Source organism: Tiliqua scincoides, chromosome 9 (genome assembly GCF_035046505.1).
Source record: "Tiliqua scincoides isolate rTilSci1 chromosome 9, rTilSci1.hap2, whole genome shotgun sequence".
Taxonomy (NCBI): domain Eukaryota; kingdom Metazoa; phylum Chordata; class Lepidosauria; order Squamata; family Scincidae; genus Tiliqua; species Tiliqua scincoides.
Window position 1 is genome coordinate 46313352 of NC_089829.1, and position 17314 is coordinate 46330665.

At 41.5% G+C, this 17314-nt stretch overlaps 1 protein-coding gene across 1 annotated transcript in view; it reads left to right on the top strand.

The window, feature by feature from the left end:
- NFATC3 (nuclear factor of activated T cells 3) overlaps positions 1-16519 on the top strand; it is a 72445-nt gene extending 55926 nt beyond the window's left edge. Inside the window, exons 9-10 of the mRNA XM_066637481.1 lie at positions 69-1139; positions 12055-16519. Of these exons, the coding sequence (XP_066493578.1) occupies positions 69-1139; positions 12055-12179 (1196 nt within the window). The 3' untranslated portion in view covers positions 12180-16519. The remainder of the gene's footprint in view (positions 1-68; positions 1140-12054) is intronic.
- The last annotated feature ends 795 nt before the right edge of the window (positions 16520-17314 follow it).

Consider the following 17314-nt stretch of genomic DNA (forward strand, 5'->3'; position numbering starts at 1 on the left):
TAGCACTGCACTTCCTTTGATTATGGTCATCTATTGATTTTACTGTTACTTTTTCTCAAACTTTACAGTTGTATTGAAACAAGAGAACAGAGATGAAATGGATTTGTCTTCAGTTCCATCACTGGCCCTAACGCATTGTACAGGTGTTAAAGGACACTCATCTCTCCAAACTCAGCTGCCTTCATCAGACCCAGGGCTTTCACATGATAGTTTACTTTCTACTTCACCTAGGAGCCTTTTATGCCCAGTTCAGCAAACCTATACACCCATGGTGTCCTCAACAGTATCCCAGTTGTCACACATCCAAGGTAGGAACATTAGTCCGGCTGAAGAGCATCCCGTGTTGTCTTCGGCTCTGGTTCACCAGCCTTTTCAGGTAACATCAGCGCCTAATGTGAGGCCTTCCTACCAGCCTATGCAATCTAATGTTATGTTCAACGGACAGTCTGGTCTTCCCGTGAGCTCTGCCTCCTCCAGCCAAGGATATGATGCAATTTCATTTCAACAAGATGCAGCTGTACCTCCACTGATAAACCTTAGCTGCCAATCTCTACCATCAATGCCGTATCATTCTTCAAATCCAGGTTCAGTGTCATCTTCGGCTGCAGGAGGAGAACATCCATCAGCACATCCAGCTCAACCTAGACAATCATCACCTCACCTGCAATCAATGGGATACCATTGTCCAAATCTTCAGCAGACCACTATCTCTTCTCCAATGACTCAGTCCCTTGGACACCCTTCTACTCAGTTGCAACAAGTCAGTTATCACCCATCAAATCCAGGTAATACTTCATCGTCATCCTCTAAATCTTCTCATTCTCTCGTCCATTCGCCACGATCTGGATCATCTTCTCCTCAGTTGCAACCTATGCCTTACCAGACTCCAAGCTCAGGACCTGCCTCATCTCCTCCTCCCCCTCCTCCAACTACTGTCAGTCACTCTGGACAACAGTCCCCTCAAGCACATAGTTCAGGTTTAGGAGGAATTGCTGTGGTTTCATCTTTGATACATCATAACTTATGTGACACATCTCCATTTTCACCAGAGGGGGCAGCAGTTAATATTAAACCTGAACCTGAAGATCCAGAGTTGAATTTTCAGACAATAGGACTGCAAGACATCACTTTAGATGATGGTAAGTAATATTACAGTTGTGCTGTAAGTTTGAATCGGACGTGTGGTGGGTGGTGAGGCAGGTGAGGCAGAGCCTCCCCACAGAGTCCTTCGAAAAGCCCTGCTGCCATGTGAGATGTGCAAGCACACACAACCCACATGCACAGCCTACGCACCTCACGTGCAGTGGTGCTTTTTGAAGGACTCTGGAGAGGAGGCTCTGCCTCCCCATCAACCGCATGTCCCTGGTTTGAATAGCTTGCTGACTCTGAAAGGACAATATAATAAAGGATCCCGATAGAAGTCTACATATGTGGCACAACAGGCTCATTTTAAAATGTGTTTAGGCTGCTTTTCTGCTATTTTTAAAAATATATAAAATAAAAGAATGTGCAAGCAGCATACAGTAAAAATATAGTTAAAATAACAGTGATGAGACACTACTTGGAACTACATGCATAGTTCATTTTATGAATAAATTATGCAGATTTGTGCATTACCATTTCAAATACTCAGCCACACAAATATTGCACTTTATGTGGATTGCATTGGACAGCTGCTGCTAAGGGTGGTTTGATGCCTTTGAATAATGTGGATTTTTTAAAGAACACTGAAACCTTTGGACGCATATATTTACAAAATCTTCTAGCAATCTAGCTGTCTTTATTTGCTATGGCAAATACGACTCCATTGATTGTCTTGCTACCTACAGCTGCCCAAACTTTAAAGTGTGTGCTTACGAACCCACAAGTGCTGAAACAACCTTTTAGCAGGCAAATGCATGACGTGTGTGCCTTTATCGGCACAACGCATTTCACTAGAAGGGACTGCTATTTATTTATTTATCCCAACAAAGGGCACTCAAGGCGGCTCACAAATAAAACCATACATCCTGTTACTTCCTTAAATATGTGCTGTTCCCTCCAGTCACCAGTTCTTGGATTCACAGATCGCTATGATCTCTTAGACCTCTGCAAGTGGAATTTTAGGTGTCCTCTTGCTGCCCTTCATCAGTTTTAGGGAGGAAGACTTGATTCTGCTTCAGTATAATCAGGGCAGTGGAGATGGAGAATAGAATGCAGCTGTGCATGGGCAGGGCATGCTGCACCCATCTCAGGGGTGGGACAAAAGGATTTCAGGAACAGCATTCCTACAATCAGCAGAGCGAGAAAAAAGTTGAGTGCCACAGGTTACTTGACAGGTGGAATGATTAAACCTTTCGATACCCTTGCTTTGATGTGTTTGAGGGAAAGAAATTTGGTTTTTTTGGACAGGAAAATGTATCTGCATGCATCTTTTTATTTTAATCAGAAGGTGCAGTTTTGTAGAGAAAATGCCTTTTTTTTTATTAGAAAAGGGTAGTACTTATGGTCTGAGCCCAATTCTATATTTAAGAATTTTAATTCTTGATGCCTGCAAGTTGTGTCATTCCAACCCTGTTCCAACACCTTTTCAGTAGTTTATAGTTCAGACATAAAATCAGAATTATTGTTTTTCAATGAAGATTATCACAGAGCTGGAGAAGAAGCCCTATGAGGTAAGGTTGAGGGAACTTGGTATGTTCAGCCCAGAGACGAGAAGACTGAGAGGAGATATGATCATGCCTTTCAGATACCTGAAGGGCTGTCAAATGGAAGGGGCAAATTTGTTCTCAACTGCCTCTGAAAGTAGAATGAGATCCAGCAGGTATAAGCTGCAAGAGACAAAATTCCTGATGGTCAGGGTGGATTGGCAGTGGGACAGCTTGCCGAGGGAGGTGGTGGATTCTCCCTCACTGGATATCTTCAAGCAGAAGTTCAACAGGCACCTACTGTAGATGCGCTAGGAGAATTTCCTGCTACAGGCAGGTGGTTGGACTAGATGACCTTGTAGTTCCCTTTCAGCTCTGATTCTGTGTTTTAGTATTTTGCAATTATAATGAGCATATGAAGATTTTTTGTGTTGAAAAGACAATTCATCGCATTTACTTTCATTAATTGGGATTTTTGTCACCTCTCTTCTGAAAAGTCTTTATCCACAATGAAATTGACACTAGAGTTCTCTTGCATTGCTTTTCGACACTGGGCTAGAATCAGTTTCAACAGTGGGTTCCACTCAATTTACCCTATAGTAAATCTGTGTAATCTACTGATATCCATCCCCTGCTTGCTCTTCTGTTTGTTCCCTTAGAGCAGGGGTGCCCAAACCCTGGCCCTGGGGCCACTTGCAGCCCTCAAGGACTCCCAATGCGACCGTCAGGGAGCCCCCAGTCTCCAATGAGCCTCTGGAGACTTGCTGGGACCTGCACTGGCCTGATGCAACTGCTCTCAGTGTGAGGGTGACTGTTTGACCTCTCACGTGAGATGAGGGCTCCCTCCACTACTTGCTGTTTCACGTCTGTGATGCAGCAGCGGCAGCAAAGGAAAGGCCAGCCTTGCTTTGTGCAAGGCCTTTTATAGGTCTTGAGCTATTGCAAGACATTCATTCATTCATATAAGTTTATCTTTAATATATTCATTTATGTAAACTTATGTAAATTTATTCAAATTTTAAATGTGAATTAATTCTTTTTTTACCCTGGCCCCTGACACAGTGTCAGAGAGATGATGTGGTCCTCCTGCTAAAAACTTTGGACACCCCTGCCTTAGAGCAATGGTTCTTTGCTAGTTCACACTAGATAGGCGAGCCTTTCAGTTCTTTAAAATACAGAAAGTCTGCGTAAGGCTGAGATAAGGTGGGAATCAACTCTTAAACCACTAATGTGAATGGGTTGGCAATGATGTTAACCAAAGAATAACAATGGTTTTACAAGGGCGTCAGAATCATTTAATACGGCGGATGGAATAGCATTCATAATGCTATTCCACCTTCTGAGACCCAGAAGTGATGTCATTAAACAGTTCATGACCAGAAATAAGCACTTTTTTCCTCACTTAGACCCATTAGCTGCAAATGACAAAAAATAGACAAATCTTGATCATATTTTCAAGATATGGGAGAACCCAATTACTATGCAGACTACCTTTTCAGCAGTGACATATCAGCAAATCAGCTGCTGATGTTGGTGCTGGGAGAGCCTCAGGGCGATATAAAGAGTTTCTGCAGGCAGCCCACGGGCCTTATGTTTGATACCAATTCTCCTCCTTTATGTTGAGAACAAAACAGCTAATATTATAATGCCGTTGTACAAATCGATTGTAAGGCCACACCTGGAGTATTGTGTCCAGTTCTGGTCACCACATCTCAAAAAGGACAGTGGAAATGGAAAAGGTGCAAAAGAGAGTAACTAAGATGATTACTAGGATGGGGCACCTTCCGTATGAGGAAAGGCTACAGCGTTTGGGCCTCTTCAGCCTAGAAAAGAGGCACCTGAGGGGGGACATGATTGAGACATAAAATTATGCTTGGGAAGGATAGAGTGGATAGAGAGATGCTCTTTACAATCTCACATAACACCAGAACCAGGGGACATCCACTAAAATTGAGTGCTGGGAGGGTTAGTACAGACAAAAGAAAATATTTCTTTACTCAGCTTGTGGTCGGTCTGTGGAACTCCTTGCCACAGGATGTGGTGATGGCATCTGGCCTAGTTGCCTTTAAAAGGGGATTGGATAAATTTCTGGAGGAAAAATCCATTACGGATTACAAGGCATGATGTGTATGTGCAACCTCCTGATTTTAGAAATTGGCTATGTCAGATGCAAGAGAGGGCACCAGGATGCAGGTCTCTTGTTACCTGGTGTGCTCCCTGGGGCATTTGGTGGGGCCACTGTGAGATACAGGAAGCTGGACTAGATGGGCCTATGGCCTGATCCAGCGGGGCTGTTCTTATGATACCCCTGAAAAAATAATTACAGATTAAACAAGTAGAGTGGATACAAGTCAGATACTTCCTTTGTGTGCCCTGAAACCCTGACACTATGAATGTTTTGGGCTATTACCACTGAAAGCTGACCACCTTTTGGACTGAAGATATGTAGCTGTTGTGCCTTACAACATTTAATCTACCCCACAAGAAATCCTCCAGGGTGGAGCATCTGACAACTGGGGGGGGGGGGGTGAGGAATTTTGTAAACAGACTCACTCTGCCTCTTGTGTCTGATGTCAGAAGCTGGAAGAGGAAGCGGCAACCCAGGTGAGGAAGCCCACCCCATGGAGGCCTCTAAAATCTGCCTGCTTTGACAGCTATTCTGGGTCACGGTTATTTCCTCTGAGAAAGAACAGGTTATTTCTTATGACCCAGAAATGCAGCAGCAGACTGGTAGTTGGAACAACTGAGGGGTGGGGTGGGGGTGGGCTCATAAATACCTTTATCCTTTGCCAGCAACTCTTGTGTCTGCTGCTGGGTACCAGGAACTGCTGGAATTGGCAGCAGCAGCTTGACTGAGGAAGCCTTGTTCAATTAAGAATTTAAATATCCTGATGGCTTTATATTTTAATATCATGTAAGCTGCCTCAAGCTTAAGTTTAATAAGTAGAGTATTCATATTTCAAATAAAATAAAGTTTGAAGTGGGTATACAATGTCACACTGTCATTGTATAGCAGCATGAATAGTTAGTAAACCATAATATAGATAAGATCCAGGAAGCTCCTAAATAATTTGTGAAGAAGCTGACCAGACTAAAGTCTGTCCACTTCTTGACATAGAGGTGAGAGGATCCTGGCCAGGGGAAAAGGGCTGAAGCTTTACAAAAAAATTATGTATGCAGTTCCTTCTGTAAATATTGATCTGACTGAAATATGTCTGCTAGTACTCTTGAATCCTGATACACTCAACTTGCATGTTGATAAAGGATCTAAATAAAAAATGAACAGCACAGTTAAACAAATTTTGAAAATTTGTAAGTTTTGAAGAGAAGTTTCTTAATGTGTTGGAGAATTCTTTTATATGAAATCTTAGTATCCAGAGCGCGATACCATAGTCTTCCGAGACTGAAGGTCGCCAACAATAGTATAGCTCTAATGTATGCAATCTGCTAACCAGTAAAGAGGTTATGTTAACCTTGAGTTATGTTCATAATCAGATTATGATGACCTTTTGCTAATCTTCTTTCACTTCCTTATCCGTTGTATCTCCCATTACATAAAGCTGCAGATTAGAAAGCCAAGTAATAGCGCTATGCATTTATTCTCAGTCAAAGGGAGAACTCTCTTTTGAAGCTGATTGCTCTACAGAATAGGAGTCAACCTTGGAACCAGTCCATCAGCATACAGAGGAGTCTCATTTTGACTCTTTCCCGTAACAGTGTCCTTTTCCCTATCCCAGTCTGGGGCACTCACATGTGGGCCCAAATACTCATGGTTCTGAAGATTAGGCAGCACCAATGTGGTTGTGTCCCTGCCCTTGAATCTAGCTGGCCTAGCACCGAATAGGTCTGTATGCTCAGTACTTACCCAATTGCCATGTGTGTACTAGAAGACTTTTTGCACTCAGATGTTTTATTTCCTGTTGCTGTTCCCTATATTTTTCAGCTCCCTTTCCCAATTCTAATTCTTATGTGTATAAACAGACTCTAATGGAAACCTTTAATTTCACAACTATTTCCCTAAGTAGATGATTATTCTGTAAAGTAAAAAGGATGTGAGCTACATAACCAGAAATTTCAAATTATTATCCTGATTGTATTTTTAATTGCAAGTAGATATGATTTAAGGTTAAAAGCATCTACCTAGTAGAAATCTCAGTTGAGCACTTTATTTAAATTTACCCTTTTGCTTAATGTTTTAAATTAACAGGGCCTGAAACCAACCATGAGCAGAACAGTAAATCTTAAAAACTCATCAGAGGTGAAAAGCCTTCCTAATTTTTTTTAAATTTTTTGTTAAAAGCCATTTTTTTGAAAGATAGAAGGTCAGCCAGGTTTTCTTAAGGAAGGGGTTCCAAAGGTAGGAGATCATCCTGAGAAGACTGTAGCTCTCCCTACCCCACCAACCTTTGGGCCAGATACCACATGACGTCAAACATATTGTTGTGTTAGGGGCTTGCTTTTCCTACCACACAGCAACTACCCAGAGTTGTGTCTAGCCCTTTACTTCTCTGCCATTTTCTTGTTGAAAATAGTGCACCTGAAGAAGCTGTTCCAACTCCATGGCAACTCATAGGGAACAAGGAGAGAACAAATGAGAAGCAGTGTTCCTCAAGATATTCTGAATCCACTTAATTTGAAAACTATTGATTAGTAAACTCTCTTCAGCTTAATATTAAAATAAGTTCCTTTCTCTTATAGGAAATGGTTTTTAAAAAGAGATAGAGCAATAGAAAGAGAGAGAGCTCCTCTCCTTCAGTTTTTCCAGGAACACTCAGGAAAAGGGGCTGAGGGTTGCAGTCTCCTTTTACAAACAAAAATGTTACCCCTGAAGGAAGAGGGGTTGGCAAAGAGGACTCACTAGAAGTAGAAGGGGAACAGGCCTCATTCTTAACAGAAACTGAAGCTCCTGAATATGCACAGAAGATGCTTCGTATTGGAGAGTTTGGGGTTGTCCTTTCCTCTTCCCTGATTTAGTTTGGGGGATGGAGGAAACTACAATCTCATGTTTCCTAGTGGAAAAATGCAGCATATATGCTTAAGAACACAACTTTCAGTCAAATATGAGGGGTGGCTTTCTGTCACAGTGGAGGAGGGTGTCCTTGAATGATTTTCTTCTCCTGCTCAATCTGGAAATATAGGGCCATGCAAATTCATAGTACCCTGTGGGAGGAAGTCACAGTCGTGTCTTTAGTGAACCATATTTGCTGGCAGTTGCATATCTCTCACTCCAAGATTCAAATGTATCTTTGGATGTGGAGTTGGCTCATAATGGCTTTCCACACTCCCAATTCTGAATTTTTGCCCATCGCCAGTTAAAAGCAATATTTCAAACTGAACAAGAAACAAGTGGCAGTTTGTGCAGCTCCTTCAGGATAGGTATTGCATACTTTCTTTACCATGTCCAAGAATGGAGACTGGATGCTACTTTAGAGAACACTTCAAAGACTGCCTGTGATAGAACATGTATTATGGTGGTGAGAATCTTATTTCCCAGGAAATATGTAGTGGTACACCTCTAAAATTGGTTAAAATGCTGTTTGTGGAATATAAAGACAAAGAATATTAGCTTTAGCTCCAACCTAGGACTGACTTTTGAATTTGAGGTTGTGTGGTGATTCCGGAGTTGGACTTGAGGCCTGGAAAATCCAGGTTCAAATCCCTGCTCAGCCACAAACTTTTCTGAGTGACCTTAAGCCAATCACTGTGTCTCAGCATCACTTACCTCAGAGAGTAGTTGTGAGGAGAAAAGGAACATAAGAGCCCTGCTGGATCAGGCCATAGGCCCCTCTAGTCTAGTTTCCTGTATCTCAGTGGCCCACCAAATGCCCCAGGGAGCACACAAGACAACAAGAGACCTGCAGCCTGGTGCCCTCCCTTGCACCTGGTATTATGACATAGCCCATTTCTAAAGTCAGGAGGTCGCACGTACACATCATGGCTTGTAATCTCTGATTGACTTTTCCTTCAGAAATTTGTCCAATCCCCTATTAAAGGCACTGAGGCCCGATACCATCACCACATCCTGTGGCAAGGAGTTCCACAGACTAACTACACGCTGAGTAAAGAAATATTTTCTTTTGTCTGTCCACTTACACCTAATAAAGCTTTTGTTGACTGTTGACTTTTGTCCTAATTCTCCAAACACTCAATTTTAGTGGATGTCCCCTGGTTCTGGTGTTGTGTGATAGGGAAAATCGCATCTCTCTATCCACCCTGTGCATAATTTTGTCTCAATCATGTCTCTCAGGTGCCTTTTTGCCAGACTCAAGAGCCCCAAATGCTGTAGCCTTTCCTCATAAGGAAGGTACCCCAGTAATCATTTTAGTTGCTCTCTTTTGCACCTTTTCCATTTCCACTATATCCTCTTTGAGATGTGGCGACCAGAACTGGACACAAAACTCTAGGTGTGGCCTTACCATCAATTTGTACAATGGCATTATTACAATGCCATTGTACAATGCCAATGTACAATAATGCCCGGCTCCCCAAAACAATATTTTAAGAGGATAAGAAACTATGCAGCCAAAAGGGCAACTCTGGACCTGTCATTTGTAACACTCTTGGGCTGTTAATATTTACATATGAATGGCACAGTTTTTTCTTCAATATTAGTTAATCTTTGAATTGCAATTTCTGATCTGGGTTTACTGACACTTATATCTGATAATCAGAATGTCCTATCTCTTTGTCTCCTCTTCCTCTCATTCCCTTCCAATATTATGATTTACTTGTGTTGCAACAGTTCTCCAGTTTAAAGGCAGGTTTGTATGGCTTGCCAATAGACTTCTATGTTAAAGATCAAAAGGCAAAGCAGTTCGTTCCTGAAACTTTATCAGATGTCACTTGCCACCTGTTCTGCTTGCAACTATACTCCCTCAAAATAATTTTGAAGCAGTCAGCAGGTAATCAAGTAGTCTGGGATTCCATGTTCTCAAGCTCATGTAAACAGGATTCCCGCTTTGCTTTTTTTCCACCTAAAGTTTGACCTAGGATCACAAGTAGGCCTAATCAGACAGTATCTCCCCCTGCCCAGCCTCTACACCAGTGGTGGCCAACCTTTTTATGGCATGTGCCACCTTTAGGCTTTTGTATCTTGGGCATGCCACGAAAGCGTGAGTGGGGGGGGCAGTTAGAGAAAAAGACTTCTACCTCACAAAATTAAAATGGGGCTGAGCAACAAGCTTCTACAAAACTCCACTCACTATATGTTAGTCATGATTATGTAATTGTCTCAGAATAAACTTACAGCACAGACCTATGTATGTTCACCCAGAAGCAAGGCACATTTATTACAGTGGGACCTACTCCCAGGAAGGCATGCGCAAGACCTCAGCCCTAAAAATTTTCCTTCGGTTTACTTATTATAAGCCTAGAAATTGTAACTAAATTATTTTTAATCGGTTGACTTATTATTATTTATATACCGCTTTTCAACTAAAAGTTCACAAAGCGGTTTACAGGGGAAAATCAAATGACTAATGGCTTCCTGTCCCAAAAGGGATCACAGTCTAAAAAGATACAAAAGAACTCCAACAGGCAGCCACGAGAAAAGACACTGCTGAGGTGAGGTGGGCCAGTTACTCTCCCCCTGCTAAAAAGAGGAGCAGTCACTTGAAAAAGTGCCTCTTACCCAGTTAGCAGGGATAAGTGTAAGTCAGTATAAAACAGAGTAAATAGTGAAAGGGAAAGAAACAAAAGTAAAATGGGGCTGAGCAAAAGGCTTCTACGAAATTAAGAACCAGCAAAAAATATCCAACCTTGACAGAGAGAGAGAGAGAGGCACACACCAGCAAGCCCCTCAGATTGCCCCAAAGAAAGGAAGGGAAGCCAATGAGCAAATAATAAAATGACAAATTCCTTGGGAGAGAAAACCACCAAGGGAAAGAAAAGACTACACAAACAAAACTGTCCCCAGGTGTTCCACAACAAAGGGAAAGTAATGAAGAAGAAATGAACGCAGTTATTTATAAAGAAGAGAGAAGGCAAAATTACGGCAACCATAAGGACAAAAATACAAAACAGTAAAGCACTAACTGACTTAAACCAAACACAGGAGTGAAGGGAGTGAGCAAACACAGGGCAACAGTGGGGAATGTTAGACCAGGGGTGCTCAAACTTTCAACTTTAGGGATGCTGGACCTTTAACAAGTGTATAGAAGAGAGATTTGCAGCAGGTGCAACTTGTCATCCCACAGATGACAAGCTGCACCTGCTGAAATTCTCTCTTCTAGTCACTTGTTAAAGGTCCAGCATCCCTAAAGTTGAAAGTTTGAGCACCCCTGTGTTAGACTATCAAGGGCACAATCCTAAGCAGGTCTACTCAGAAGTAAGTCCTATTGTGTTCAATGGGACTTACTCCCAGGAAAGTGAGGTTAGGATTGCAGCCTAACATCCCTGAATGCTGAAATCCAAATGCAGCTGAACCTTTAAGGGAGGCCAAATACCACACGCTACCATCCTTCTAAAGACACCTAAAGCCCAGTGCAACCCCATCTCAAAGGATGCTAGTCCTTCAAGGAAGAACCAGCTCTGAGATGCTATGGAGGGAAAGGACCACCTTTTGGAGCATTTGAGCTCCATGTTCATTGAATTGGGACCATTCTGGTGGTGTTGCATTACCTTTCATCTGGCTTTCCATAAGGTTCGAGGCTCTATCACCTACTTAAACATAAGAACATAACATAAGAACAGCCCCACTGGATCAGGCCATAGGCCCATCTAGTCCAGCTTCCTGTATCTCACAGCGGCCCACCAAATGCCCCAGGGAGCACACCAGATAACAAGAGACCTCATCCTGGTGCCCTTCCTTGCATCTGGCATTCTGACATAACCCATTTCTAAAATCGGGAGGTTGCGCATACACATCATGGCTTGTACCCCGTAATGGATTTTTCCTCCAGAAACTTGTCCAATCCCCTTTTAAAGGCATCCAGGCTAGACGCCATCACCACATCCTGTGGCAAGGAGTTCCACAGACTGACCACATGCTGAGTAAAGAAATATTTTCTTTTGTCTGTTCTAACTCTCCCAGCACTCAATTTTAGTGGATGTCCCCTGGTTCTGGTGTTATGTGAGAGTGTAAAGAGCATCTCCCATCTTCAGACTTTGAAAGCTGCCTTTTTCGGTTCTGCTACAGAGTTTAGAAACCTGCAGTGAAGTCATTATGTGTGTTTACTTGAAAGTGAGCTCAGTGCGTTTGTTGGGGATTCTTCCCAGGCAGGTGTGTAGTGTTTGCAGTTGCACATTCTCATGTATGTGTTTGAACAGGTTAGTACGTATTAGAGAAACATTTAAACTTGGACAGTTTCAAGTATCATCGTACAAAGTGATGTGTGGTAATTGTTGTATGGCTGAGCTCTTTTCAGAAAACAAGGTTTATAATGATTGGAAAGATATATTGACTCTTCCTCTTTTTTTCTTGTTTCAGTGAATGAGATCATAGGAAGAGACATGTCTCAGATCTCTGTGTCCCATGGAGCTGGCGTGGCTGTTCATTCTCCACACGCATGCCCTGCATCTCTGGAGGCAGGAATATCTGATGGAGTTCAGTAACAACTAAACTTGTGATTAAGCAATCCAGAAAACTTCGCACTTTTCCTCTGAATAATGCTTCGTCTCCTCCTTAGATTTACTGTGCTTCCAATTTTGTGGCCTTGATGATCTGGAACACTGGATCCTTGCATAGTTGTTCATGGTGGGTGGATGGGGGAGAATGGGGCAGGGGGGTTACTCTTCTGACTTAGAGACAGAACAGTCTAATTCTGGTTTCTTACGATGCTGTAAAAACTATTTGGTAAAAATGGACACAAAAGCAACACAAGATACTTTTAACCTTGAAAAAAATACCAATGAGCTTTGCTTGTTTTGTGCATTTAATAGAATACTTTTATATTAAGCGCTTAATGTATGGAGAAATAGTTTTGCTCTCAATATGCACAGTACTGAATGTGGGGAATTTTTTTTAAATACACATCTTCATATGCTGCTTTTCCTTAGAGACATTAGGACTGTAGTATAAATTTGTATACCTTTGGAGGGTCATTTTGAAGAGCCTTTAAGCTTTTATTGTTTAAAAAACTTTTTTTATAATGATATCTTCCAGAGGCAGAAGTGCAATAGTCATCTTAAGCCAATGCCTTGGAAATCTTGTGCATAAAACAATATATTAGCATTTTCTTTGGATTTATAGGAAGCAAAGCCAAATGTAGATCTGTGTTCTTTATACGTTAAAAAGCTTCAGTAGGCTGCAGAGACCATTCCATCATGGAAATATTGGGATAGAGATGACATTCCAAAATATAACTTTTATAACTTTTTAGATGATTCTCTTGCTGGCACAGGCCCTTCTATCTGAAACTGCTGTACTTGTTCAGAATTTCTAGAAATGCTCATTTTTAAGGAGATTGTTAAGATTTTATCGATGTATCATACCCAAATTTTAAATGCCATTCTCTTTAAGGAGATTCTTTGGTCACAGTAGTCCTAAGCAAGAGTAGTCCAGGCAGGACTTTTCATTTGGTCCATGGCTCTCAGATAAATAGGTAGACCTGGTGATGTATCTTGTTGTTCACATTTGCAACTTAAAAATTATTTTGCTGGCATTGTAACATTTATTGTTCATAGTAGTTCAGCTTCTAAGAAGTCAGATTAATCTCCTTATGTAGTGGTAACAGTTTACTACTGCAGTTCTATTTACAAAACAGATTTTGATGAGTGGAACATATTTCAAATTTTGGAAAGTTTTCTAGGTCCTCATGCTATACAAGATATGCTTAACATGGCTAACCCAATGGCTTCCTATAGCAGTTACCTGTGATCAAGGGTATGTGTCTAGTGCAAGTACTATTGAAATTACTCATATGTCCTTGTGCTACTCCTATTGTATTTACAGCAGCCCACTCCATCATGTAATAATGTTTACACTACAACACTTGAAATCTCAGGCCTCTCTGACTATAAAATATCTAGAGTGAAGCGGAAACTGCCTAATGATACTACTCCATGCTAGTACAGCATACAGCTTGTAAGTTGCATTGGCCTGTCTGATTTGGAACATGCAGGGATATGTAAAACCCGATCACTTAAGATCAGAATTCTCACTAGAAAGACCTAGTATCTGGATTTCTATTCTGTGCATAAATAAAAATGAAAATCTTGCATTATTCATCTTCAGCTAACCAAGCAGAATGAGACTCTCTAAATTGCAACCCTATGCAGTAAGATCTGTTAAATTAAGTGGGACTTACTCCCTTGTAAGTGTGTGTAGGATTAGAGATGAGTGCAGCCTTTGAGGATTTGTTAAGCCATGAGGTTGATGATAAAACTGATTTTCCTCCTGTTTTTAGTCAACTTTCATTATAAGTCGCAACTTCAGAAGTTTAAATCTCCTGTCAAAGTGCTCAACAATGCAGTCACTTTTCATGGCATCACCAACATACTTCCAACTGACAGAGGCTTGAAATGCCTGTCTTGGAAACCCTCTAGAACAGTGGTTCTCACACATGTAGCACTGGGACCCACTTTTTAGAATGAGAATCTGTCAGGACCCACCAGAAATGACATCATCAAGCAGGAAAATCTTTAACAATCCTAAGCTGCAATCCCACCCATACTTACCCAGGAGTAAGTCCCATTTAGTATCATTGTTAAAAGAATATACACAGTAGCTGGTTAAAAGTACAGGTCTGTAACATTTCCCCAAATGCAGTCACATACCATGGTAGAATCAAGTCTAATATATTAAAAATAAAAGATTGAAATGAATGGGGACCCACCTGAAATTGACTCGCAACCCACCTAGTGGGTCCCAACCCACAGTTTGAGAAACAATGCTCTAGAAGCATGAGGAGGAAGCTCGATGCACAGCCACCCCAAGACCTTCCTGCACTTGCTGTATGTCAAATGCTGCTCTTTCTTTACCTGGCAGTGCACACTGCCACTCTTCCATCTCCTCCTATGCCCTGGACTTGAAAAGAGAACATTGCAGAAGGAAACTGGTTGGAGGTGGGGAGAATGGCAGGCTAAAGTGTCTCTGCAGTGGAAGCTGGAGACTTCTGCCAGTGCGCCCCTGAAGCAGTGGCCTTCACTGGCCTTGTGAGTGTCTAACCGTTTTCTCCTGAAGACAGAGCTGTCTGCTGTCTCCCTTGTGTCATATTTCAAAGGCATTGACAAGTGGTAGCCCAGGGAGCAATTGTCTGTCTGCTGACCAGATTTGTTGCTTAGGCTGCAAGTTGCCTGCCACTCTGTTATCAAGTAAGACACAATACATTCAGGAATTTTTGCTCAGCTGCAGGGGAAAGCTTATGCCTGTGAACATAAAACAGTTCCAGTAGAGTTTAGTATCATGGTAAACTTTTGATGAAAATCAAAACAAATCTGCATTTTGTTAGGATCCACATTTCAAGTAGAGGAATAGAAGAAGTCTTCCATATGGAAGGCTACCTCAAATGTTGTAGTAGGTGGCTCATAAATTGATGTTGTGTCCCCAATGGTAGGTCCATTTTAATTAATTCCTAAAATAAGCAACATTCTGGTGAAATTACTGCATTGCCATGTGCAAATATTTAAAAAGAACTTCAGGATAGTTCTGTCTTTTAGAGAAGGTAGTCCCTCTGTCATGTTTCTTGCAAGTGAAACTGTCTTCGCCGATGGTAAGTAGTTTTAAATGAAGCTGAAGTTACATTTTTTAAAATAGGGTAAGCTCTCTGTTTGGCTGTTTTCCAGTTTTCATTCATATAACAGGTTGCGAATGATTGCAGGGAGATTTCAATTTTCTGAGCTTTTTGTACTTTTGAGTTTTTATGCTCCTTGATGGTGGGTGGCACAGCCTATTCTCCTGCTAGGTCCTCTTGAATAGTTTGAATTTATATTGTACCTAAAATGCAGGAACCCAAACAGTTCTGAGTCGCTATGCACTATGTGAGCCATTCACCAAGTACTGCAGCATGACAGCCTCTCTCCACTTCAGCAAGGCTTGCCCCTTGCAAGCCACTGAAATGCATGGAGATCTTGCAGCTGGGAAGTTGGTAGATTGCTCACAAGACCTTCTGATGCCTTTAAATACCTTGATGCCTGTAGATATAGAAATGCTTTCCTATTTAAAACAAAAATATAGATTTTTGGGGGGTACTATAAGTGGTTGCATTTGCCTTGTCAAAGCTTCAGTACAAGGGTCTTAATTTTATTTTATTGCTTGTGTGATGCTATAGATAAGACTGTTAATCTTGTGTCATGTAGTGGAAATAAAAGCACACGATCTCCATTGGACTATGCAAATTACAATGTTCAGCAGCAGCCTGTGACTGGCACTTTGGCATCTATTTTGCTAGCTCCAGATCTCCCCAGTTGCTTTCCATGCTGGTGTCCAGATCTTTAAATCTTATGGAAAGCATTAATAAAGTAACACTCACAAAAGAGCAGATGTTTTGTAAATCAACTGAGGGGGCAGTCTGTGGCCCATTTGATATGGGTGCTAATAGTAGTTTGGTTTTACCAAAGCTTGACCACAATCTGGCACTCATTCTCATAATCTCTTCATCATAGAAATGGAACTGCCATCCTCTATAAAAACCAAAGATTGAAGAAGGAAATAAAACGACAAGTTTTTGTTCGGATGCAAACAAAGCTTTGAAAACTCTATTTTTTATACACAGAAAGAATGTCATTCCTTAAGGTTTGGAGATTGTTCAAATTGAAGTTTTATATTTAACAAAGTGGGACAATGATTTAAGACTAAAGGTTACATTCTAGATGTTTACAGAGCCTTGTAATTTCATGTACATTTTGTGTATTAAACCTTTTGTAAGTTATGATTGCCGTGCTACATGCAGAGAAATACAAAGGGAAGAACTTGTGTTTTAGGCTCTTGAATCATAGTGTTGAAATAAAGAAGAAAATGCATAAAGACGTGTCTCCTTTGATGTGTATATTCTATTTTGGGAGACTTTTCATGCTGGGTCATAGTTTCTATGAGAGCATGTGATTTCCCCCCCCCCCCCCTATGACCTTGTTGATGCCTGGGAGACTTTAAATGGGCCCCTGTGCCCTTACAGATGACCAGGCCACCCTGTGGTGATTCTTTGTGCAGTAGCTTGATTGTTTGTGCCCCTTGCTTGAGCCACATGGGAACTACTTCTCCATGAATTGCAACTTTTATGTGTCTGGAGTAACATTTCAGTGACTTGACCATGTGGGCAGGACTCAGTCCCATGAATTGGCACCTTAGCAGAAGTTTGTGTGCTGATTCCATGGGAGCTCATTCTAAGATTGGGTTTTTGGCACCTTGCTGCAAATGCTTCAAAAGCTAATCTCACAGCAGCTTTTAAGAAGCTGATCCATGTTACCTTTTGTCAGCAGCTTCAGACAGCTATTTTGAAGCAAATTGCCCATAACTGGATGATGACACCGCAGATCAAAATTACCTGGAGATGAAAATGAAAATAGGCGCTTGGATTCTGTTGACAAGATCCCTAATGCACTAGGCTGAATATGGACAGCACCTCTTTCTTCCTAGCCTGGTTGAATGGCAAAGAGGCATGAACTCCAGCTTCCAGAACACGATATCTTTTACCTATGTGACTTTGTAAAGAGTCATGAAGGCACAATAAATAAGGTGAAACAAACATGCAACAGACTGTTGGTTGAAGAGCAAAAACAAAAGTCTGCCTCAGCTATGCTAAGATGTTCAA